The 23,764-nt window shown below is 48.7% G+C and overlaps 9 protein-coding genes across 12 annotated transcripts; 4 read left to right on the top strand and 5 right to left on the bottom strand.

Annotated features, from left to right (window-relative positions):
• Window positions 1-42: 42 nt before the first annotated feature.
• On the bottom strand, window positions 43-1,849 carry LOC6592483 (DNA methyltransferase 1-associated protein 1). Its single transcript, XM_002017889.2, has 5 exons — window positions 1,697-1,849; window positions 1,247-1,636; window positions 595-1,184; window positions 383-537; window positions 43-316 (listed from the first exon to the last, which is right to left on the bottom strand). The coding sequence occupies exons 1-5, from the start codon at window positions 1,795-1,797 to the stop codon at window positions 251-253; spliced, it is 1,302 nt and encodes a 433-aa protein (XP_002017925.1). The 5' UTR covers window positions 1,798-1,849; the 3' UTR covers window positions 43-250.
• A 650-nt stretch (window positions 1,850-2,499) lies between these two features.
• On the top strand, window positions 2,500-2,927 carry LOC6592484 (DNA-directed RNA polymerase III subunit RPC10). Its single transcript, XM_026985862.1, has 2 exons — window positions 2,500-2,658; window positions 2,731-2,927. The coding sequence occupies exons 1-2, from the start codon at window positions 2,518-2,520 to the stop codon at window positions 2,914-2,916; spliced, it is 327 nt and encodes a 108-aa protein (XP_026841663.1). The 5' UTR covers window positions 2,500-2,517; the 3' UTR covers window positions 2,917-2,927.
• On the top strand, window positions 2,905-3,752 carry LOC113565112 (yrdC domain-containing protein, mitochondrial). Its single transcript, XM_026985861.1, has one exon. The coding sequence runs from the start codon at window positions 2,916-2,918 to the stop codon at window positions 3,684-3,686; it is 771 nt and encodes a 256-aa protein (XP_026841662.1). The 5' UTR covers window positions 2,905-2,915; the 3' UTR covers window positions 3,687-3,752.
• Window positions 3,749-4,658, bottom strand: LOC6592485 (mitochondrial inner membrane protease subunit 2). The gene is made up of 2 exons (XM_002017891.2): window positions 4,386-4,658; window positions 3,749-4,323 (listed from the first exon to the last, which is right to left on the bottom strand). Exons 1-2 carry the CDS (start codon window positions 4,477-4,479, stop codon window positions 3,908-3,910), a joined length of 510 nt encoding a protein of 169 aa, XP_002017927.1. The 5' UTR covers window positions 4,480-4,658; the 3' UTR covers window positions 3,749-3,907.
• Window positions 4,659-4,770: 112 nt separating this feature from the next.
• Window positions 4,771-5,361, bottom strand: LOC6592486 (transcription factor MafG). Its single transcript, XM_002017892.2, has 2 exons — window positions 5,281-5,361; window positions 4,771-5,217 (listed from the first exon to the last, which is right to left on the bottom strand). Exons 1-2 carry the CDS (start codon window positions 5,311-5,313, stop codon window positions 4,852-4,854), a joined length of 399 nt encoding a protein of 132 aa, XP_002017928.1. The 5' UTR covers window positions 5,314-5,361; the 3' UTR covers window positions 4,771-4,851.
• A 1,356-nt stretch (window positions 5,362-6,717) lies between these two features.
• On the top strand, window positions 6,718-13,262 carry LOC6592551 (protein rigor mortis). The gene is made up of 9 exons (XM_026986194.1): window positions 6,718-8,216; window positions 8,276-8,588; window positions 8,657-8,819; window positions 8,879-9,032; window positions 11,217-12,082; window positions 12,141-12,306; window positions 12,360-12,510; window positions 12,569-12,826; window positions 12,886-13,262. Exons 1-9 carry the CDS (start codon window positions 6,737-6,739, stop codon window positions 13,070-13,072), a joined length of 3,738 nt encoding a protein of 1,245 aa, XP_026841995.1. The 5' UTR covers window positions 6,718-6,736; the 3' UTR covers window positions 13,073-13,262.
• LOC6592552 (cilia- and flagella-associated protein 206) lies at window positions 9,014-11,013 on the bottom strand. Its single transcript, XM_002017894.2, has 3 exons — window positions 10,292-11,013; window positions 9,876-10,225; window positions 9,014-9,807 (listed from the first exon to the last, which is right to left on the bottom strand). Exons 1-3 carry the CDS (start codon window positions 10,923-10,925, stop codon window positions 9,064-9,066), a joined length of 1,728 nt encoding a protein of 575 aa, XP_002017930.1. The 5' UTR covers window positions 10,926-11,013; the 3' UTR covers window positions 9,014-9,063.
• A 478-nt stretch (window positions 13,263-13,740) lies between the features above and the next one.
• On the top strand, window positions 13,741-19,289 carry LOC6592553. Of its 4 annotated transcripts, none has more exons than XM_026986922.1 (4): window positions 13,741-13,826; window positions 16,597-16,749; window positions 17,395-17,634; window positions 17,704-19,289. In XM_026986922.1, the coding sequence occupies exons 2-4, from the start codon at window positions 16,687-16,689 to the stop codon at window positions 18,871-18,873; spliced, it is 1,473 nt and encodes a 490-aa protein (XP_026842723.1). In that variant the 5' UTR covers window positions 13,741-13,826; window positions 16,597-16,686; the 3' UTR covers window positions 18,874-19,289. The 4 variants fall into 4 exon arrangements, with proteins under 4 accessions (XP_026842723.1, XP_026842720.1, XP_026842722.1 ...); XM_026986919.1 differs by having other exon boundaries at window positions 16,254-16,749; window positions 17,704-18,873; XM_026986921.1 differs by lacking the exon at window positions 13,741-13,826 and adding an exon at window positions 14,083-14,105 and having other exon boundaries at window positions 16,254-16,749; window positions 17,704-18,873.
• On the bottom strand, window positions 19,131-23,437 carry LOC6592554 (WASH complex subunit 2). The gene is made up of 4 exons (XM_002017896.2): window positions 23,307-23,437; window positions 23,058-23,252; window positions 22,859-22,998; window positions 19,131-22,803 (listed from the first exon to the last, which is right to left on the bottom strand). Exons 1-4 carry the CDS (start codon window positions 23,406-23,408, stop codon window positions 19,281-19,283), a joined length of 3,960 nt encoding a protein of 1,319 aa, XP_002017932.1. The 5' UTR covers window positions 23,409-23,437; the 3' UTR covers window positions 19,131-19,280.
• Between the last annotated feature and the right edge of the window lie 327 nt (window positions 23,438-23,764).

Raw genomic sequence — 23,764 nt, 5'->3', positions numbered from 1 at the left:
CGTGGGCTATTTGATTTTCACATTGAATGTGCCGCAAAACAATTTTCTTGTTTATCCATTTATTCCCCAAGCGGACTGGGAGTAGCGCAATGCACAAATATGGACACTGGAAAACGGGTTACAATGATTAGCACGCCGCACACACGTCTACTGCGTCTGCTACGTCTGCTTCGTCGGCGGCATCAGTAGCAGGAACAGCCACTGAGGCAGCAGCATAAGATCTACGGGGTAACGGAGAGCGCTAACTTAATTAATTTGTGGTATTGTCCAGGGTTTCCGTCTTGAGGGGCGCCATCGAGGGCGGTATGTTCAGTGTCTGCAGTGATTAGGAAGCAAACAAATTGGTTAAATAAATGTATTACATTCTTAATTATTTACTGACCTTGCCCGGACAAGCAGCCTCGTACTGATGCTTCAGGCTCTCCATCTCGTAGATGCAGGTGGACAGGGCCGTGCGCAGCTCACAAAGCAACACCATGTCGGAACGCAGCTCGTTAAAGGATGTGCATATATCCTCAGTGGGTGGTGGCGCGGGATCTGTAAAGAACAGTCCAATTAGCGAATGTAAGACAGAGTCCCAGTTACTCAACTTACCAACTTTGAACTCCTGTATGGCCTGTTCGAGAGCCTTAACTTTACGCTGGCCAATGTTGGCAGGCAACTTCATCTTCTGCGAACGCAACGAGACCCCGGACCCACGCAGATCGGCAAACTTGATGCCGCTGCTGCCTATTTCGATTGCATTCACCACCGAGTCCACCTTCGAGGGCCGCGGTTGGTGGTGCACCTTCTTTTTGTGCAGTTTCTTTTCGTATTTGCGAGTGCTGGGCGTGCTCGAGGCATGCTCATTCTGCTGATCCGCCTGCGAGATGAGTTTCTGTAGATCTTGTGTTTTGCGCTCACGCTCCTTCTTTCGAGCCTCGATCTTCTTCATCTCATTGATGAGAATCTGCTCCTCCTCAACCTGAAGGGTGGTGCGCTTAAACAGTTTCTCGAGCTGCTCTTTGCGGCGCCGTTCGTGCTCTGGATCATACGAATATACTCTCTTCTCGATGGTTTGATTCTTCGCCTTGGCTAGTAGCGCAACAACCTCGTAATACCGCTCCTTGAGATCCTCCACAGTTTTGTCCCCGTGCTGCTGGCGGTTCCAGCGATCCGCCATCACAATAAAGCGTAGATCAAAGCTATGGCAGGACTTAGTGAATAAAACAATGCGATTTTCTAATGGTCAATTCCAATCATTTACCGTCTTGCTAAGTCAAACAGGTGATCCGTCTGCACCTTACTCCAGTTGGTTATGTTGTTCCTTAAATGCGCGTTGTACTCCGTCATAGTGTAGGAGGGGATCTCCAGCTGTACATTGAACATGGCAAAGGGATACTCTCCCGAATCATCGCTGACCCTTTTCCAGTGGTGAAAGGCAGCTGCATCGGTGCGCGCCGGGTTGGCAAATGGCGCCCACTCCCACTTGCGCACCTTCTTCATCCCCAGACGTGCCTTCGTCTGCTTGTACCCGCCTCCAATGCCCAAGGCCGTGTCTGTGGGCAACAATGGCGGAGCATCTTTCTTGTCTGTATAGAGCAGGGCGAACACCTCGCGGTGCATGCCCTCGGGACGCCGGGAGGCATGTTTGGTGCTGGTAAATATAGTTATTGTTAAAAATATTCACCTGAACTTTAACAAAATTACAACTTACCGTTCGAAGTTGCGCTTCTTTGTTGCAAGGAAGGAATCCTTTGTCACTTCGGGCGTATTGGCACGCTCCATGTCCAGAATATCACGCACGTCGGCCGACATGTTTCCTCTTTATTTGTTACTTTAATTTACTTTAATTAGAGAGCTTCAGTCTGCAAAGAACAATATTTTCAGCCGCAAGTCAAAGAAGTCGCCATCTGTAAACAACAAAATATACCGTCAATATACCAACGAATTCAAGTTATATTTTACGAACTTAGCCCACTTCAGCCCCTCTATTTAAATAGTTATAATACTTCTGGTAAATGGCTGAAAATATTAACGATTGTAAATTCTTCTTGAAGATTCATGCCATCTTTCATTGAACTTAAAAATAACAACGCTTACTTTCACGTGAACTGCTCTAAAATGATTAATTTTTTATTATTTTCGGTGGAAAAATGAAATACCCCCTTGGCTTATAAGGGGTTAATCGTTCTACATCGAGGATTGGAAACCATATTCCTCGATTTTGATCTTCCTTCTAATATTATTAGCTATATAGAAAATTTAGCCGTGCCCACATAGTTTTATCCGATTAGTGAATCAATTTTCTACTTGACTGGCCTATTCTAAATCTTTGATTTTATTGGATTTCTATTGACAAAATATACCATTATATACCGATATACCGTAAATATACGGTTCAATTTTGACCTAAAAACTACCGAAAAGTATTAAAAATGGCCACCGTAAATATACCGACGGTAAAACGAACTTAGCCCGCTGAAGCCCCCTTTATTTAAACTGGAACGTGTTCAAAATCGAGGCAAGGCAGAAGCTATGTTGTTTTTCTGCCCGTCGTGCGGCAATATATTGATCATTGAGGAAGATACAGATAGCCACCGCTTCACATGTAACACCTGCCCATACATATCAAAGATCACGCGTAAGATATCAACGAAAACCTTTCCCCGCCTCAAGGTAAGTCCATCAATTGGATGATGCAATGGATTCCTTCGAGTGTCAATAATTCTTGGTTGTCTGTCCACACAGGAGGTGGATCACGTTCTGGGAGGGAAGGCGGCGTGGGAAAACGTCGATTCGACGGACGCCGATTGTCCCTCGTGTAGCCACAAGCGAGCCTATTTTATGCAAATTCAAACCCGGTCGGCTGATGAGCCCATGACCACATTCTACAAGTGCTGCAACCACCAGTGCGGACACAATTGGCGAGACTAATGCGCAACCTACAAACATTGCTTGTCACTCGTCTCCTTGGGCAACAAGCCTACCCCAGATTCAGCACAATGCAGCACCAAACAGTCGAAAAGACGAAGACTCCGGTTTGTCAAGTGGAGGATAGAGCCGCTCTGAAGGTGGCACGTCAATGCCTGTTGGGCGGTCAGGTGATAGCACTGCCCACAGACACCGTCTATGGGCTGGCATGCGATGCCAACAACGAGCATGCCATCCAACGCATGTACGAGATTAAGGGTAGAGACGAACACAAGCCAGTGGCCATCTGCGTAAACAACATTGAGGCACTGCGTCGCTACGGTCAGGCCGCCCACCTCAGCGACGAGCTGCTAACTCGTTTGCTGCCGGGCCCCCTGACCATTGTGATTGAGCGGACGCACGAGTTGAGCAATCGTTTCCTGAATCCCACCACCTCCAAAATAGGCATCCGCATTCCGGACTTCCAGTTCATACGAGCTCTGTGCTCCGTGTGGCATGAACAGCCACTTGCCCTGACCAGTGCCAATCGGTCTAGCGCCCCCAGCAGCCTCCAGGTGACCGAGTTCCATTCGCTGTGGCCCCAGCTGGGCGCCGTCTTCGATGCTGGTCAGATTGGTCTCACTGAGGAGCGTCGCCTGGCCTCAACTGTGATTGACTTGGCCACGCCAGGATACTATGAGATCGTGCGTGCCGGAGTGGCCCTCAAACAGACCCTGCGCTTGGTGGAAGAATATGGGATCAAGCCTCGCAAGGATATTGCACAGATACTATAGAAATATCGGTTCTCCGATGTGTCTGCCCAATCAAGTTAATTTTTCTTCAATAAAACTATAACTTTATTTGGTTTCATTTTTAATTTTGAACATTCTTCTCTTGCTTGGGAGGGACCACAACATCGGATTATAAAATATATATGTACATATGTATCTTTGGATGCACATAACTGGAACTATCGTCGAAAAGACTCTTAACTGGTCAGTCTTCTATCCTCGGGCTAATTGTAGTGGCTAGTCTTGGCCACTTGAATGGGCGCACGTCGTCTGGGCAGCTCGTTCTCCAGCAACCGCCAACGCTCTGGAGGCCACACGATTGCCACCGCCTTCGCCGTCATCAGACCCAGGGCCACTGGCCCGAATGTGTTGCTGTCCATGGAGTGGCCCGTGTGGTCACCCTCCACCCAACAATGGCCCTGTGGGACGCTCACTATTGGATCACGGTAGCCTATCGTGGAAACCACATCGCCTTGCAGGCCCACCACACGTTTGATAATCTTCTGGCTGGGGTCCTTCGGCGATACCAACGATATTATGTCCCCTCTCTCTACATCGCTGTTGTGATTCCCCCAACGCAACAGGAACACATAATCCCTCACATCTGCCACTGGATTGAGTGCGGGTTGCATGCTGGTACCTGAATGGAACGTGGGGGATTCCGTCTTAATTAAGAAGCAATTCCCGTGGCCGGCTACTTACCATCCACTCTGGCTACATAGCCCACGCAGTCGAAGAAGGTAATCCCCAGTGGCAGGCCGTAGAGTAGAGATTTAGCAAAGAAACGAAATGCCATGTGTCAGGTACGGGCAGCTGTTGCAGGTCCGTGAAGTTACAAGTACTCTGTTGGACACCTGACACCGGGTTGGGGCTGCGGATCCCCAGACTTTCGATTCCACTTAGTTAGAATGGACCAAAAATACTATAGAATGAATACATAACCAGCATTGGGCTGAGTTTTGTTGCCCAGAGTTTTGGCATTCACAGCGAACGGCCAGCACGGGCTATTGTTTATGCAAAACAGGGTGTCCGAATGCGTCGTATTCAATATTTATTATAGGTAGTAAAGTGAAGTTTCCAGCTATTGTACTATTGTTACAGTAGATGTGGCTAAGTTTTATTCAAATTTGTATTGAAACAGGATTGGGAATGAGTCCTTTGATTGGTCTCAGCAGCCCTCTAGCTCCCTCGGAATGGGAATATCGTTTTGTTGGGCAAAGTGGAGAAGGGCCTTGTATTTGTTCTTCCAGTTTCCGACCTCGATGCGTATCAACTCATTGTCCTCGTGCCTTTGCTCCAGCTCTGTCCATTCAGATGTTTTCTTCGTCTCCAGCTCGTCCTTTTGTTCGATTCTCTTGATTCGGCAACTGGCAGCATAGCCGCGGTTCTTCAACGTGCGCCTTCGTTGCTTCATTCGCACGATTTCTTCGCGGTTGAGGCCACGCATCTTCAGGGTCCTATTGAGGTCTCTCACAGAAATGGTCACCAGTTCGTCATCCGTAATGTCGGAAATGGGACAGGGAGAAAGTGGTGGCTGGAAAAGCCCATATACAATATGGTTTCCTTCTTTTTTTCAACACATTTCAAAACAACATACCAATGAGGACTTTCTCTCACGCTTGGATTCCATTTTTAATAGCAATAAAGTGCTTTTTAAAACAGTTTTTCTTCTCCCGATGGAGTTTTTGCGTTGTTATTGTGTCTTCTTCTTTGATGACCATTCGCACGGAAACGCCAGTGTCGCAGCATCGATATCAATTACAACATCGATATAAATTTTATAATCAATAACAGCATCGATATCAATTTTATAATCGATAACCACCAACTAATCGCGATTTATCGAAGCACTGCCATCTCAATTGGATTTGTGGGGCAGATTTTCCCGCGCCCTTTGGCGCAGTTGTGACCCATTACTCCGCCTTGCCTCGACCCCCAGAAGGAGAAGGGGCTCTTGCCAGGAGCACATTGGCCGCATCTCGACCGAGTACAAGGTCAACAACAGGGGCTGCTCCCACCAGGGTCTGGCCCAGCCCGGCAGACGGGGCATGACCTGTGCCTGCCCCACCCACTACCACTGCCCAAGGACGCCAGAGGAACAGCTTGGGCCGACTGCTGCCGAACACGACAGACTGCCCGAATGTGCCGATGCCAGTGCCCCGCAAGAATATCCGTGCCGTGGACTATGATCCGAATGGGGAATGGTGACATGAATAGGGACTGCGTACCCGCCTCCTGGCACTGCCCGCACAAGTCGGATGAAATGGGATGTCCCACATTCCGGGTGGATCAGTTCAGCTGCCAGTCCGGCGAGTGCTTCGACAAGGCTCTGATCTACGATGGTAACTAATATGTTGAAACCTTCTTTTAGTTAAAATATAATAGAAGCAAGGATCAAAAACTAACCAATTTTGTAGAAAATTTATTCATCAATGGCCTAAAATTATGTGGGCAAAACTAAAGGTTTTAGTTTGCCAGAATTATTCAACGGAATCTCTAAATTGAGCAATATGAGCGACTATCCTTTTTGTTTTGACCTATTTCGCTAAAACCTTTTTTTGTTTGACCTATTTCGCTAAAACCTTTTCTACGCAAAATCCAATAAATGCAAGTATTAAGACTAAGCCACTCAAGTAGAAAATATATTCATTAATTGGATAAAATTATGTGGGCATGGCTAAATGTTCTTTATAGCTAATAATATTCGACCGAACATCAAAATTGAGGATATGGTTTCCAATCCTTGACGGAGAACGATTAACCCATTGTAGACCAAGAAGGTATTTTAATAAACCACCGAAAACAAGGAAAATGTATATTTTTAACGAAGTTCGGGTGAAAGATATCGTGGTTTTCTTTTAAGTAAAGAGGGAAGATCTGCAAGGATAATTTACAAACAGTATTAAATTCGGCTGTTTACCTCAACTTTAAATAGAGGGGGCTTAAGTGGGCTAAGTTCTCTTAAGCAGAGGAAAACAAGCGCACAATTTGTATTTCACAGAAAACTCCGCGTAATTGCAATCAAATGCACAGTGTTATTTCATCAAAATAATATGTATTCAGAGTTAATTTATCACAATGTTCCAACTCCGCCGGCAACGAACATACCGCTGGCGGTTGCAGCACCAGACGGCGGCTTCCTGTATGCCGGCGTACGCAGCATAAACTACATATCAGCAGAGCCGGCAGATGCTGCAGAGAAGTCGCAAGTTAAAATCATGTCCACGCGCTTCAACATCATTGCACTCGATGTCAGTCCCATGTGGGGTAAGGGGAGACAGCCATTTGCCATAGTTGGCGACGATCTGAGTGTGCAAGTGTGGGACTGCATGGTGGGCGGGGCTGTCAGCGGCCACAAGGCGCATCAACATCAGCACGAAGCCCGCAATTTCAGAGGAAGCCGTCCCTTTGAAACTGCCGTTCTAATGAGCTACATGAGCAACGGCAATATACTTTCGATAGATGCCAGTGATTTGGTCATCTACTGTGTGGCCTCCAACACCTTTTGCCGTCGTCCCACATTCATTCCGTCGCGCAATCACCACCCCGAAGTCCTGCGCTGCTCTCCCTACAACGACAACGTATTTGCTTTGGGCACGACGTTGGGAGCTGTGTTAGTTTGCGATTTGCTCAAGATGAGTATCGTTTATAAATTCAATGGCCATAAGAACTGTATCAATGGATTGGCATGGCGGCAGGTATCTCTCCCCTTCGAAGAGGAAAAGTTGAATCTCGATACGTTGTCCTCGCGAGCTGAGCAGTGGCGCAGTCGCAAAGAAGATGAGGCAGCCGAAGCCTCTTCCAAACCAAAACCCAAACCCCCTCCGCTGGTCAAGTCCAAGCCAGCCGAATCCGATGATCCGTTTGACATTTACAACTTTGATCATCTGGAATGCGAGTTCGGCGCGCCAGTAGACGCCCACCGCAAGTCATCCGACGATTGCGGTGACGACTTTGTTGGCCTGGAGAAGCCCGCAGGGGCCGCTGCCCTCGATTTTGTGGAGGCCTGTGAGAGCATTAAAGCGGATATAATGGCCAATCGCTCGGAGGCGGTTGGCGGTGTGGAGGTCACTTTAGACGACTGCCAGCCCACAAAACCAACTGGTCCCCTCAGCGATGCCAGCAACATAAGCAACAATGACAGCGCAACAAGCAACAATCAGAATGCCGCCCTGCCCAGCGATTCCACTGAAGGCAGTCTGGAGGTTATCCAATACAGCTCCTCCAGCGACGATGCCGTGATCGTCGATGGCGATGCAGCCAAGCCGAAACGAGAGGTGCTGCATCACATCTATCACCGGGCCGAAGTGCACGCTCCCGAGACATCTCAAATTCAAATGAATCCCGAGCCTGATTTAAAAACCGCATTGGTTGAGGAGAGCAGTACCGAGTCGATTATTTCGAGTTCCATAAACTCTTCCATTCGCCCAGACATTCTCCTGGTCTCCGTTGATGCCGAAGAGGTGGTGATGATCTGGAATACGAACACGGGCGCACATGCCGGCAAGAACTACAGCAGTGGCAAGTCAACAGGTGAGCTCCATATGAAAAACACAGCCCTGGACCATCTTCATCCCTAGATATTTTTACAGATCAGTATTGCAGTGTCATGTGGCTAAATGACCGCACCATTGTCTCCCTGGGTCGGCATCAGTTGTCCTTCTGGTCACTGGTGTACGATCGAAAAATGCTTCGCTACAAGATCAACAAGGACAAGGAGCACAAGTGTGGCACAAAGGACATATTATCTTTTGCCACTAAATGCAGCAAACAGCAGCTATGGGTGTGCAGAAACAATCGCACGACCGGACTGATGGATCCCCTCACTGGCCACATAATCACCAACTACAGCTCATTGGTCTTTGGAGTGCGGGCCATGGTCGAGTGTCCGGATGATATGAACAAGTAACCCATCAAGCTTACTTATCAATTTTCTTTATATGAAACTAATTTACCGCTACTTCGCTCTCCAGAATCGCTCTGGGATGTTCGGACCGTCGCGTGGCCTTCTTTGATCTGTCTAAACTGGCCACGAACGGCACGGCCATCACTACTAGCCATATTGGTAGCAACGTCTACTCCCTGGCTTGGAGTCCCGACTGCTTGCAACTCGCCTGCGGCACCTACGAGGGATCTGTGAGTTTTTACTTTGACTTTAATCGAGAGTACATAAATTAATCAACGTTACAAAATAGGTGGCGATTCTCGACGTGGAGACCATGAAAGTGAAAAGAACCATTCAAGGGCCCCAAAAGAAAGAAGTCTACAGTTTGGTGTGGCAGGAAAACTACATCTACTTTGTTGTGAACCGCAAGCTTTGCTTCGTTGATATAAGCCGGCCCAAAACAGGTGAGTTAGAAGCTCTTCTCAGCATCGCTTCTCATTTGTGCTGTCGTGTGTTGTAGGTCTGGTTCTGGGCATTGCGCTGGCCATAGCTGATGTTTGTCTGGGCATCGTGAGTCTGTCGCTTGCGAATCTCTGCCATGTGTATGGTCTCGCGGTGGTAGTCCCACACATTCCATGTCACATTTATCCAGTTCGGGGCCGACAAGTCATTGGTGACCACCATTTCGGTTTGACCCGCGAAATCTTTTTGCTTCGGAGGCTCCACAATCAAGTCCTGCAGCTCATGGGATATGAGAGCTTCGTCCAGCTTAAAGAGCAACGCCAAGTTGGCACTATTAAAGATCACTTTCCTGAAGGCCGGTATAAACTGCTCGAAGCAAAGCTCCGTGAACCTGCCATACATGTGGTCCCTCAAACCAAATGTTATGTCCACATTCACGCAGAGCTTTCGCGTCACTTTAGCTGGCAACAAAAGCCCGTTGGTTATGGTCAAGGTCAGGGCACAAAAATCCTTGATATCCGCCTGGGCCAAGCTACAAAAGTTTGCGTCCGTGTGGTAGTCGGTCATGACGGCTATGCGATCAAGAAATTTTATTTTCTGCGGCACCTTGATGCGTTTGTGCAACGCCTGGAGCTCGGCAATTGTAGCCTCTGCCGCATCCTTGATCTGAGCGGGCACCAGTATTTCCAGTTGCTCCCGCAACTTGTTTAGCTCGACAACGTGATTGAGGAAGTTATTCAGATTGCTCCAAACCTGCGAGATGTACACAAAGTGCGGCTAATGGATGGACAGAGGAGTGTTAGAAGGACCGACGACGACCCCGACTCTATCTGCTTGCCACTTACGAATATCAGCTCCGAGTCGATGGCCGTGCGCATGGCCAGAGTGTCGTTTATCTTTGCCACCACACACTCGTAGCGCTTTCGCTCCACCTCAATGAGATAGACGGTGCTCTCATAGCTGCGATGCAATGCGTCCAGGCAACGTTGCTGCATGGTGTAGATGATGGTGAACTGATTGAGTCGCTGCAAGTGCTCAAGAGGCACTCGATAGGTCATCGTTGTGTCCTTGGGATCCAGGTAAATCATCTCATCGATGGCCGCTTGGCATAGCGACTGCATCTTTGCCGCTCCATCCAGAGCCAGCTGGAAGGCAGAGCTCGTGTTTTTCTGAGCCATCTCCAGGTCGCCAACGACTGAGATGGGAAAAGCAAAAACCGAATTTACGTTGCAGATTCCTGGAGTTCATGATCTGCACTCACTATATCTCACATTTTCCCGGTCCCCATCCGGTCCATCGTTGTTGTAGATGACTATACCGCCCACAGTGGCCGCCAGACGCTGCAGGTACTCTAGTCGATGGTATTTCTTCTTCAGCACATAATTCTGCAGATCGCTACGCCCGATCACGCTGTTCAGGGCCTGAGCTGTCAACTTAAGCAACACGTGGTTCTTGGGACAGCCCAGGTTGTAGCAGGTCACAATAAAGACCTGCATCTTGGCAAAGAGCTGATCCAGCTGCGCCTTGCTGCAGGTCTCCGGGTACTGCAGAATGTCGTCGATGAGCAGCTTCAGTTCGTTGAGGAACCTCTCCTCGTATTGCTCCTTTACGTACTGCAGATCGATGCCGCGACCCTTCTTCATCACCCACGACATCTTCATGTTGGCCATTGTGCAATCCACTGGACTCACATAGCTCTCGACAATGCCATCCACGAAACCGTTGATGGCACAGGTATGCTTGTTCAGGTCGCTCTTGAGCAGGCCCCGTCGCAAGTCGCGGGCAAGCAGATGCACCACGAAAATGATGAACTCCTCCTCCACATCCAGATCGAGCTGTTCGAAGCGCTTCATGATTCGCCGCCCAATCTCCACCAGAGCCCTGTGTCGCGGCATTATGATACTGAACAATAAATTTGATTTTTGCCTTTGTTAAGGAAGAAAACTAGGAAATTAAGGAAATGTAGGGCTGCTTGTTATTTGTTTGTGCCGTTGCTCCCAGAAACGCCAGCCTACTGTGTTACTCAATACAGTTGGGGGGCAAAGGTCATGTCTATACGACTATTTCCGTATATCTATTAAAATCTTTAATCATTTAAATCTGGTACTTAGAATTCTAGAAGGGCCACGCAAATTAATCTTCCGAAATGATATTCACACAAACTTTCCTATACATTTCTTTGACAGAAGTTATTGTTCTCAACCTAATGGAACGCACGTGCTTCCTGAGCATTCGTGGATCCTTCCTCTTTTTGGGCTCCGAGGACGGCGTACTGCAGTTGCACGAACATAAGCCCGACCAGATTTCCAGATGGGGCCCTGTTCTGCGCCAGTCAGCACTGCTGTCTCGGTACATTACGGACATTACCTGGAATCCGTTGGAGAGCAATGTCTTTGCTGTTGTGGGCCACGACAAGTATGTCATAATATTGGAATTTCTGGAGGCAGATCGCAACTGGAGGACGCTCCATACATTCACGGCCAGCGACCCGAAGGGATCGATCACCTCGCTGAAGTGGAGCAATTATCAGAAGAACCTGTTGCTCACTTTCCACATCGAGGGAAAGGTGTGCATGTGGGACACTCATGATCCGAAGAAGCCGCCTCTGACCATAACCTACCACTGCCCCATGTGGTGCGGCATGTTCTTGCCCTCCGATGAGAACATCGTGATGTGCTCTGGCAAGTCGATTTCCTTGGAACTTATCAATATTAAAGACGCATTGGCTGGAGACGAGAGAAACATTTGCTCCAAAGTTGATGGACTGCTCAATGTCAAGTGGGCCACCAAATCCCTGGTGCAGCCGTATGCACCTCCCACCAGAGCAGAGGTTAAAAAAATTCAGCGCAAAGATCGACGTATGAGGAGGGTCCATGGAGAGCCACGTGAAGTGCGGGAAGTGATCCCAAATGACCCCAATGACCGAAAAGTACAGGAGATGTTCGACGCTATGACCCTCGACCAGAAACCAGAGCCTAGCCAGAGCACAAACGAGTGCCGCAAGTGCAAGGAAAATGAGTCTGCTAGCCAGGCTCCAGAGAGTGTCCCTACCGTAAGTCAAAGTTCGTGTAGATGCCATGACAGTAACTTTATCTTGTTTGCAACCATAGATTACCCGCACCTGCCTCTACCTCGCCCAAAAGGATCTCAACAAGAATGCCCTGGGAAAGCTGGCGATTGTGCTGACCGAAGATGCGGAAAAGATTGACAAATCCGTGCTCCTGTCTAAGCTGTTTGGCACCAAGGCGATGGCCAAGGAGCTAATTGAAATGGAGTGTAAGTGAAATTCAAACTCAAGCAGAACATTAATGACAAGAAAACTATTTCAGTGACCAATTTAAAGCACTCCAATTCGAAGGATATTGCTCCGCTTTGCCTGACTATATCCACATTTAAGCTGCGCAAGGAGTTAGAGGAGCACATCGCCAACCAGACACTTACGGAAGGTCACCTGGCTGTGGCCCCCTCCGTGTCCTATGTGTAAGTCCTTGGCCACGTCCTGTGTGTCACTCGCTAAAACGCCATATATCTTGTTTAGGTTTTGGCGAGACTGTTGCGAAGCCTATGCCAAGCAGATGGAGGGGAAGGGCTACATCATGCATGCGGCCACGTATCGCTTTAGCTTGGGCCAGCATAGGGAGGCCATCGATCTGCTCCTGGCCAACGAATATTTTAAGGAGGCCTTGGTCCATGCCCGCATCAGCTTGCCGGCCACGGACCCCAAGATAAAAACCATCATCAATCAGTGGCTGGAGAGGCTGGAGAAGACGGGAAACTTTGGAGCGGCTGCTCTGATGTGAGTGCAACCGAAGTGTAGATAGTAGGTAGTTAAAGCTAATGCCATTCCCTCCACAGATGCGTGCTGGACAACGAGATGATGCGTGGGTACATGTATCTGCGCAAGTTCCACAATTGCACGCCCGAGATAGCCGATCTAATGGCCCAAATCAAGCGCCTTGGCCAGCTGGGCGAAGTGTTAGATGGCTGCGCTCCCGGTGAACCACCAGCCCTGAATGGAGAAGCTAGCGACCATGTTGCCTAATTGATATTAAGTTATTTTCAAACATAGAAAAGGCTGTACACTTTTATGCATTTCATAGTTTATCCCAAGGCAGAAACAAGAGCTGCGCCGTAACTGAAATATTTGATTTAATCAACATGAAATGCACTATACAATAGATAGAGAAAACATGAAAATTGATTTTTGAATAAATGAAAATGAGAAACATTAATTAGAACCAGCTGCTGATGCCAGCTCCAGCCCAAGCTGCCATTCACTCGAGCCATTTCTTATCAGCCGTAAGACCTGCGGCCCAGACAAAGGTATGACCGTTAGGCCTCATTTTTGTCTGGTCTGGGCTGCTTTGTTTTTGGCTGAAATCAAATTATGCAAATGCCGGTGCTCGCTCCCTCCCTCTGAGCATCGTTGCCAGTTAGAAATTAAGTCTTAATTGTTGGAACAAAAGTCAGGGCGAGCGAACTTGCTGCCCAGCAGACGGCCAGAAAACCAACAAAATCTACAAACAAACAAACAAACGAAAGATGGAAATGAACGACAGACAGAAGCATGGTCTGGGGCCCGGTCTCCGAGCACATTTCAGTTGCCAAACAGCCGTCGTAGCGCTCGCTCAGCTGGCGCGGAGATTAGTTTCCGAGTGTTCGGTGTGGTTCGGCGTTCGTTTCGTTTCGTTTTGTTTCGCGTTTCCTGAGTCATTTTCGAATTTCACTTTTAACTGTTTGTAGGCAAGCGCGCCAACTCGAACGTACCGTTACCGCTGCACGTTACGGTTATTTATGTGAGTGAACGAGAGAGGAGAGCAGAGTGGAGTGGTGACCCATCCGCCTATACGATACGATACGATACGATGCGGACTGTGTGCGAGTATTATCAGCACATGGCATGCATGTGCGTGTGGCTCCGCTTTTCTCACGTCCCATCAAGTTTGACTTGACCCAGCTTACGCTTGCGCTTATGGACTAACCGTTGTACAATTAAATAACAATTAGATTATAATTATGTCCAAGCACATTTCGCTTGTGCAAAACAAGTTTTTCAGTTTATTCAATTTGTGCGGGTAAAAGTGTTGAGAACAAAAGTGTTCCCCCATAAGTTGATCTCGACTCCGCCAGTGGAGTCAGCCTCAAGCTACGCTTCGCTCCGCTCCGTTCCCATGCGAACGACGCAATTTGCATGCGCGACAAGCCCAAAAACTTCTCTTCTTTGGGCATGACTCAACATTGAACAATTTTGTCGTATGCGAATGCGTGTTTCTGGGTTGTCGAGTGTGAGTGTCGCTGAGGAGCAATCATTTCTTGCTTGACTGATAATTTGTACGCTTTTCTTTGGTCTTTTCGGTGTATTTCTTATGGCTGTTGTAACTTGGAAGTGAAAGGTAGACATAGTCATTTGTAGACCCATCCCATCCCATTCATGTAGTTTTGATTGCATTTTGAAACGCATATCATAATGGTAGCACATCAGCCCCAGCGCTCCCCCTGAAATCGTCATTCCTTTTCATTTCCATTTCATTCCATTTCGACTCCAACTTTATAATAATAACAATTTGCATAACTTTTCTGTTGCATTGTTGCTTATTCATGCATTCAGTTGGCAATGCAATGAATGTTGTTTCCATTGTTCAAGCTGAGCTGTGTTGTACGTATTGTTGCACTTATGCTATTGAACCCGACATGCCACCGACACGCAGCGCAACTGCAGTCATAATCGCATTAACAACGATCACGAAATTAATTCAATTTCACGAAACGGAAAATACAATGCAAAAAAAATAACAAGGAGGACAACAAAATATTTTGAAATGTGGCTCAGACGCCGTGGGTTCACAGAAATTATGTTGAATCTGCATAATTTCGTAATCTTGGCAGCGGGCATATGAACGCTTCGACACGGGCGTGGCCTGGCACTCAGTCAAGGGCGCACTGGATTCGTTTTGCCGCCTTTCCCTGCCACTCCACAGCCAGTGCTAATGAACAGCAGCAGCCCCCTCCGGTCCCGAAACCCGTTTCAATGGCGGCAGCTTTGCCCCGAAAAACCGGACAACAACCTAAAGAGCTGGCTATAGACTCATGCATATAGTTTGTATGTTTGTCCAGAAAATTAGCAATAAAACGAAGTTGGCTTGCAATTCTTTCCGGCCACCAAAGAAAGCCAGACCAGGCCAGGCCAAGCCAAGCCACTGTTGGACTGGGCCATGGACTGGGTCTGGGACTGGGACTGGGACAGGAAAGAGCTTAGAGCATGGAGCTGGCAGGGGGCCCAGGCCCAACTGTGCAACGTCTGCGGAATGTCAATGGGGCAAGTCAACGACTGACACTTTAAGGTGCGCATATCCGGCGCGTCGCTCCATATGGGGAGCAGGCAAAGACAGGGCTGGTCCCAGTCAACACGCCCCCATCATAATCGATGATGATCATGATGATGAAGATGATGTTGATGGCACACCTGCGTGATGACGGCATTGACAACGAGTTCGTCGCCTCGTCTGGATGACGCTGTCTATTATAGGAAGATTACCGTATCCGTCTAAGCCGCTAACTGGCTGTGGCTCTAGCTCTGGCTCTGGCTTTGGCTCTGAGTGATGTGTTGGCGAGGCGTCTCAATTGCCTACACTCCACAACACAAGATCGTGGGCAATTATTCGAGTATACCTCCGTAATGGAGCTCTCACTGAATGGGGTGGGCTGTAGATGATCAACCACTTAAATGGTCATTTCGGGGATACTCCTGCTTCTTCAGTCTTCAAGTGGCCCAATCTACACTTTGACTTTGTAGAGCAGTGTAATTGATTAAATGATTTAATTTTAGTTCGGCTTGGCTTGGCGAGCATACAAATTCATTTGTCATGACATAAGGCAACAGGTACTCGGCGGCAAGCGGCAACTGTTGTACATTGTCAATATTTGAGCACGAGCTTCGTATCGCCCGTAAATATTGGTTTAGGGTCAAATATTTGCTTGGCTAGCGCCGCAGGGCACAACAAAAGATTTGGGCAACGAACTGGCTTTGTAGAAAAGTGAAAATCTTCTAGAGAATATGGCACAGGCCGTTAGCTCTCGAGAGCTCGCGACACTCGAGAGAGTGAATGCGTGTGTGTGTGTGTGAAACAAGTTCGTTCCCTAAGTCTTTTGTTGGACGAGTATATCGAACACCTTGACTCGTCTCAAACACAAACGCTTGGCACTCATTCGAATTCTCATTTCAGCATCAACCTAGCATGACAAGGCTCAATTAGGCCGCCTAACGCTTTCATCCAACCACCAAACACCAAGCACCAAGCCCCAGCAGCGGTCTGGACTCAAAACTCATTCAGACATAAACCAAGATCTAGAACTAGAGCTTCTTCCCGCCACGCATCGCACCACTGACCTCCTGCGGGCAAGCCAAGGCCGGCAGCAGCTGGCGGTTGAGCAGGCTTACCATCTCCATCTCCCTTCCCAACGCCACATTTCTCTGCATTTCTCTGAGCTGAACCATCTTCTAATACCATCTTCTGCCGAAACCGCAACCGCAACCGAAACCGAAACACGAATAAAATGAATTATCAGAAGGCCAGTGAAAAGCATTCGCCGTCCTCATTGAAGCAGAGGCCTTCGGGCACCAGCGGCAGCATACAAAACTTTTGGAACGAACGCATTATGGAGCGCTTTATAAAGGCGAATCTATTCATTATATGCTGCGTGGTGGCTGTTCTATTGCTGGTGAGTAGTACAATGGGATCGATATCCAGCCCTGTGTCAGAGGGAAATAAATACAAGATACCTTAATATTAGGATACTTTAGCTACCAAAATATCACCAATTAGATAGACAGAAAGATACAATCCTCCTCCCCCTTCTATTCGAATATCTGGCAGTCGGAATGCTATGTGGCTGTTTTTACCCCAGTATAGTCACTACTTGGTGATATATGACCATCATATTATTGGTATGTCTCTCCTCCGCACACCTGTCCGCATGTCTGTCCATTCGTCGACTGTCTCCTCAACTGGCGGCTGTCCGTGAACCACTATTCGTATCAGTGTGTAAACATTTTTGCCCCATTAAGTGAAAATGAAATGAAATCGTTTTTGTGCATCGTGCAAAATGTACAAATTTCATCTTTTTTTGTTGTTTTTGTTTTGCTCTCTGTTTGTGCTGTCAGAGGGGGGTCGGTGCAGGAGAGGGGGCTCATTAATTGATTGATGGATGATTGTGGAGCAAAGATGTCTCCGGTTTTTGTTCCGCCACATCGCGTCGTCATCACATCTTCTCTTGCCATCGCATGATTTATGTTTTCGCTTTTCTTTTGCGATTGTGGGTTAATTTCCATTTCTCTTTTCGTTTGTCCCCACCCGACCACGGCAGATTGTCTACCTGGGGGCCTTCTCGTGTGAGGTCTCGTGGATACTGGAGGCCCATGGAGAGCTTCCCTTCGCCGCCTACACCCTGTGCACCCTCTACTTTGTGATGTTCGTGGCAACCACGATCCTGATCCACGGTCTGGTCAGCGGTCTGTGCTGGCCCCTGTTCGCCTGGTCAGGCATCATTGGCATTCTCTCCATCCCGGAGCTGGTCTTTGTGATGATCATGACCACGCAGCACTGGGTAAGTGAGCGCAATAGGAATCCGCTAGAACTGTTCCGTAATTTCCATCTTTATTTCGAATGATTTTAGGGCCTGCAGTCGGTGCACGGACTGACGGAGCTAACCTCGTACCTGATCCGCCTGATCATCAACTGCTTGGCGTTGATCTGCGTCATACCCACGGGGATTCGGTGGCGCCGCGAGACGCAGGTGCTCAGCCAGCTGCAGGGCCTGGCCACGCGGCTATCTCTGCAGACCCCGGCACCCAGCGTGCCCATGACCAAGGCGGACTCTAGGCGTTCCAGTCAGCGGCTGAGCGGCTTCGAGAATGCCGGCTATCAGCTGTGCGATGAAACGGCCAAGCTGCCCCTGGGCTCCGGCTTGGGGATGGGACTGAGCAACCAGTGCGGCGGTGGCAGCCAGGCCTATGGCTCCCAGAACGAGTTCAATGCCAGCATGTTTGCCCCGGCCTTGGCCCAACAGTTCAACAACGCCGCCCAGATGCAGCGTGCGGCAGGAGGAGGTGGAGGAGGACCGCCGGGACATCGCGCCCAGTCTCTGATGGACTTGCGCTGCACCTTGCCGGGAATGTACAACCCCCGCCACGTCCTGGACACAGAGGACAAGAATGCCAAGTACTTCAACATAACCATCGACGACCTTAAGAACAATCTGCAGGACTCGCATCGGCCGTCGCCACCCTCACTCATCGGCTCGGCCAGCAACGATCCCATATACTGCTCCATCGAGCCCAAGCAGATGACCCCACCGCCTGCCCAACAGCGTTCGCAACACGGACATCGCCCTAGGGGCAGCCACAAGCAGCCGCCGCCGGGCCAGCTCTCGAGGAACTGCATCTCCCTGGAGAACCTGGAAGGAATCAACAAGGTGCAGAATGACCTGAATGCCTACGGCAACAACCTGCTGCAGAACTACACGCAGCAGCAGCAGTACTACCTGGCCATGCTGCTCAATCCCCTCCACCAGCAACAGCAACAGCAGATGCAGCAACTGCAACAGCACCACCACCAGGCGGCAGGGGGCATCTACCGCAGGCCGTCCACCTGCAGCTCGATCGGTGGATTCACCGGAACGGTGCTCGCCCAGCCGCGGCGCGGCTCCCACCACAGCCAGCAGATGCAGTACTACGGGGGCTTTGGGTATGCCAACTATGCCAATCCCTACATCACGGCCAACAGCAAGCTGTCGCTGGGCAACGAGTCCGACGACTACCGCAAGTACCGCGATGTGGCCCTGTAGGCGGTCCAGGTCCAGTCCAGTCCAGTCCAGTCCAGTCAGCGCTTAGATTAAACTTATATTATATGTATATTGTAGGACATGCTCGAATTAGAATGAGATTCCTCGGAATAACGACCAAAGAGCCACAAACTAACTCAGTTTCCGTTCGCAAACCAACACGTGAGGAGGCAGCGACAAACTCCAGAAACTTGTTGAAATCATCGACTAACTAACTAGCAACATCAACTAGGTGTACTCTAAGTTTAGACGTAAGCATCGACAGCGAACATTCATCGTTTAATATTGTAGCTAGGAATACGAAAACGAATACGAATAACAATACTCGATTACTCGAACTGATCGGCAGTCCCAACCATTCACAGACAGATCGAAAACTGTACATATTTGTAATTAAAAGCAATCATGTTTCACTTAAAGCCCAACAGATCGGCCAGGGGATTGTCGCCAGAGCTGGCTGGAATGGTTGTTGCAGTGCGGGTTCTGCTAGGAGCGGGCTTACTCGCATTGTGGGGCAGAGGCTGAGGCTTGGCCTGCTTGCTCGTCGCAGCTCCTCCGAATAGATCATCGTCGTCTTCATCGTCGCTAAAGAGGGTATTGCTCTTGCTCGACTGGGCAGGCACGATCTTTTTCTTAGGAGCAATCTTCGCCGGCAACTTGAAGTCCTCATCCTCGTCGCTGCTAAACAGAGAAGCTGCTGGCGGTTTGGAGGGCACCTTGGCCTGGACAGAGGGCAGTGGGGCGGACACTGATGCACTGGCAAACAAATCATCATCGTCATCGCTCTCATCGAACAACTTGGCTGGTCTCACCGCCAGCGTATGTGCTTTGGGCTGTATGTGATCCTCTGGCGGCTCACTGGGCAGACGAGCAGTCAGTACCTTAGCTTTAGGAGCTCCCATAGTCTTAGTGGCAGGAATCACCTGGCTTTCCGCTGATGAAACGGTTTGTATCGCAGCCGACACAGTCTTAGCAGGAGCAAAAAGGTCCTCATCTTCATCATCACTGTCCAAAAAAGATCGTACCAGTTTGGCCAGAGTCGGTGTCTTTTTTGGAGCTGTTGCTGTAGATTGTGGAGCTACCTCAGCCGTTGGCTGCTGCCCATCTGCCAGCACACTCTTGGCGTAGTTCTCCTTCCTGCCCTGCCTGGTCGATGGTCGCCTTCGAGCCGGTCCTCGAGCCCGTGTTTTGTTCACGTGTTGAAGGCCATTATCCCCGCCGCTGGGTGTGAAGTCCTCATTGGGCCTGGGTGAGGTGGCACTCGATGGTTTAGCACCTGATGTTAATACCTCTGCTTCTTGTGTAGGAGACGCAGGCTCCTGCTTCTTTGGGAACTTGGGCAGGCCTCCTCCGGTGCCAGGGAGCAAAGCCTGAACATTGATGTTGATATTGGGCATCTTCAGTTTCTTCACGGGAGATGTGGGAGCAGACAAGTTAGATGCTTCTTGTACCTTGCTGCGGTCTACTTCATCGGATGGTTCTTCTTGATGCTCCTCCTCTACGATGGAAGTGGGATTGCTCTGCTCTACGGCTCCTGCTCTAGCCGTTTCACTGAAGTCATCATAGAAAATCGTATGGATCCGGGTTGTGTGCGAAGGAACATCGATGGGATGTGCTGCAGCATGCTTCTGACTCTCAGCAGAGTCGTCATCGTCATCGGGTGGCACATCGCTGAACAAACCAATGGCCCCATGGTCGCCGGGGGTCGTTGCCGAGCTCTTGTTTGCAACGGGAATCTTGGGCAGCGCCGGCTCAAAGAAGTCCTGCTCGTTCTCAAACATTTTCGAGGCACTCAAGCTGCTGAGGCTGCTGCTGCCTAGTGTCTGGAAGAACTCGCTGTCATCCGGAGGCTCCTCGGAGAAAAGACTTGTGTAGTTCTGCATGATTTGCTGGGAAGCATCGATATCAGCTTCAGGTTCCGTCGTAGAGACTTTGGATGTTTTATTTGTGATATCAGCCACCATAGTTATGATAGGGTCTTCATCGTCATCCAGATCATCCGGCGGAGGGGTCTCTGAGACAGGTGCTCCGATTTTCGGGCTGCCAAATAGATCCGCCATGACGTCGACTTTGTCTTTGTTGGGACTTTCATCTTGCGTTTTGTTCGGTGGCTCCGGAGTTGGCAGGATTGTCTCTGGCAGTTTCAGTGGCTTAATTTCTTTGTCCAACTCTTGTGGCTCAATCTCTTTACTAATTTCCATGGCACCAGCAGTAGCATCTTCTGACTTGGTCTTTGCTGTGCTCATAAATGAATCATCATCGCTGAAATCTTCGTTAAACAAGTCAGCCGTTTCGCATGCAACTACTTGCACCCTGCTAACCTGCTGAGGGTTCGATTTCTCTTCAATAATCTCAATGGATGCTGTGGGTTTGTGGTGAATATATCCGTTCTCCGATAATACTTCTTGCTTCTTCTCTTCAATTTCCTGCGCTGGCTGGGCTTTTTCTTGAACAATCTCAACAGGTTCCTTCAATTTCTCCGTTTTGGTTTCAACTTCTCTCTCTTCCGATGGTTCCCCGCCACTGGCAAATAAGTTCTTGGACTTTGGCGTTCCGAATAGATCCTCATCCTGAATGTCATCAAAAAGATCTTTCTTTGGAGCCATAGGCGTTTCTGTTTTCTTTTCAACTAACAGATCTTCCTCTTTTTTGTTCTCCTGGACTCCAATGGGTTTCTTCTTTGAGCCAAACAAATCAGTGACATCATACTGGTCGTCATCATCAAACAGAGAGTTTTTCCCAACTAATCTCTCTGAGAGTTTGTTCGGCTGCATCGATGGCTTGACAAATATATCATCTATATCCAAATCATCGTCATCGAATAGGGAGGATTTAAGTTTTTGTTCTGGTGGCTTTGGTTTGGGGGAAAAGGAGCTTAGGAAGTCATCTTCCAGATCATCATCAAAAAGAGACTTTGGCAACGGTTTCGCAGACTTTTTGGGAGGATTTTCAATCGGCGTGGCACTCAAAGATGACGGCCCGTCATTAAAGATGGCCCTAGACAGATCATTGGTCGCATCATTAAGCGGAGTCTGCGTTGCAATGGGACTCAACGGTGGACTGTCATCAAAGAGATTAACTGTTTTGGGTCTGGGCTGAGTTGATACAATCTCATTGATCTGCTTGGGAGTGTCCTGTTTGATTGCTTGAACCACTTCGGGCAACTTGTTTTGTTGATGCAATGTTCCAGCGGATGTTGGGTTGTTTCCCGACTTGGTCTGCACCTTGTCCACGATTTCAGACATTAAAGAGTTGAATTCATCATCATTAAAGAGATTTACAGGCTTGCGCTTAATTGGGCTGGGATTAGCCTCAGTTTTCTTGGGAATTTGTGGGGGCACAGCTTCGTCGAATAGCCCTGGCGGTGGGTGATGGACTGTGCTGCTGTTGCTGGAGCTCAGAGAGGCCTCCGATGCAATTGGCAAGCGAGCAGCTGTATTCCTGTGGCCAATGGCAGGCGACGATCTGGGCGAGGATGAAGTAGACGGCGGATCATCGCTTGGCGGTGATTGCCGAAGGGCAGCAAACAAGTCACGTTCATGGGGATTCCGTTGACTGCTTATAATTGGACGTGGCTGTGTCCTATTGGCAACAGCTTCCCTTGGCTGGTCAGCAGGGGCTAAGATAGGAGCTGCATTAGCTGGAATCTGAAGCTTAGGTGGGGACACAACTACCGGCCCCATGGTCGCCGAGGCCAAGGAGGAAGAGTCGGATAGCTGTGGCTGCACGAATTTTTTCCCTTGCGTAGGTGTTTTACTAGACACTGACTCCCTCTCATCCGATGAGCTGGAGGAGAATTCCTCAGACTTTTCATCATCGCTGTTCTCTTTGCTATCAAAGAGTCCAGCATACTTGTGCTCCTGCCATTCCCTAGAGCCAATAATGTAGGGCAAGGGAATGGCATCGTACGGGTTCTTGGCGCGAAAGATTGTTCTGTCGATTAGAATAGTTAATAAGGAGTGCATCTTTATAAACACAACCCACATACGTAGAATCAACTGGCGCATCGTCGTCGTCCGAATCGGGCACGTCAATGGTCACCGGCTCAAAGTTCTTGCGAAACATTCGCAGATTGTTTTCTATAAATTCTTTCGACATTTCCTCGGAACTTTTTGGGAGAGGCTCAGGCTGCAAGTAAATATTGATTATAAACAATTCTCCAAGGAAAATTCATTGGCTGATGGTACCTTCTTCTTCTTTTCCGCAGGCATCTGAAAGTCGTCATCGTCAATCTCCTGCACCCGATACTCCACAAACTGTTGCCCGAACTGAAGAGAGCGCAGGCTGTTGGTAGCATTGCTCATCGCTATATCGGCTTCCTTGACACTAGTTTCGAACTCTCTCAGATTCCGAGTGGTCCGTTCCCCTCGTTCGTGCAGGTTCTGGGCAAAAAATATTTAATTAGTTTGCTGATAAGCCGAGTCAGTTGCACGAACCTGGGAGATGCGCTTCATTAGAGCCAGGAGAGCACAATCGCCAGCAAAGTTCCATTCTGGCGCCTGGGCAGTTATATCTGCAATTTCAGAATCTATATCCATTGTCAGTCAAACACAGAGTGCAGATTCAAAATTAAATAATAACAATGCAAAACAAAGAGAAGGAAAAATTAACAACACAGCAGAGATGAGCGCCGTTCACTTAACTGCTACTTGTTGCTACTTAAAATCACTGCTGATCGAAGTGATACTGGGGAAAGAGGAATCGCGGTAAGGATACTGGCAACTAAGATTTCGAATCTAATTTCGCTTTCCTTGTTAATTTACATAATACAGTCATTTTATATCTCGGTTGAAAAGTTACTTTTATTCACGGTTACGAATAGACGTTACTGCGACATTAAAATACTATCGCTCATCTGTATCCAGCAGCTGTTTTTCTATCGCTATCGATAAGT

Source organism: Drosophila persimilis, unplaced genomic scaffold (genome assembly GCF_003286085.1).
Source record: "Drosophila persimilis strain 14011-0111.01,24,50 unplaced genomic scaffold, DperRS2 tig00000002-arrow-pilon, whole genome shotgun sequence".
NCBI classification, from domain to species: Eukaryota; Metazoa; Arthropoda; class Insecta; order Diptera; family Drosophilidae; genus Drosophila; species Drosophila persimilis.
This window is presented reverse-complemented; position numbering and strand designations above follow the sequence as displayed.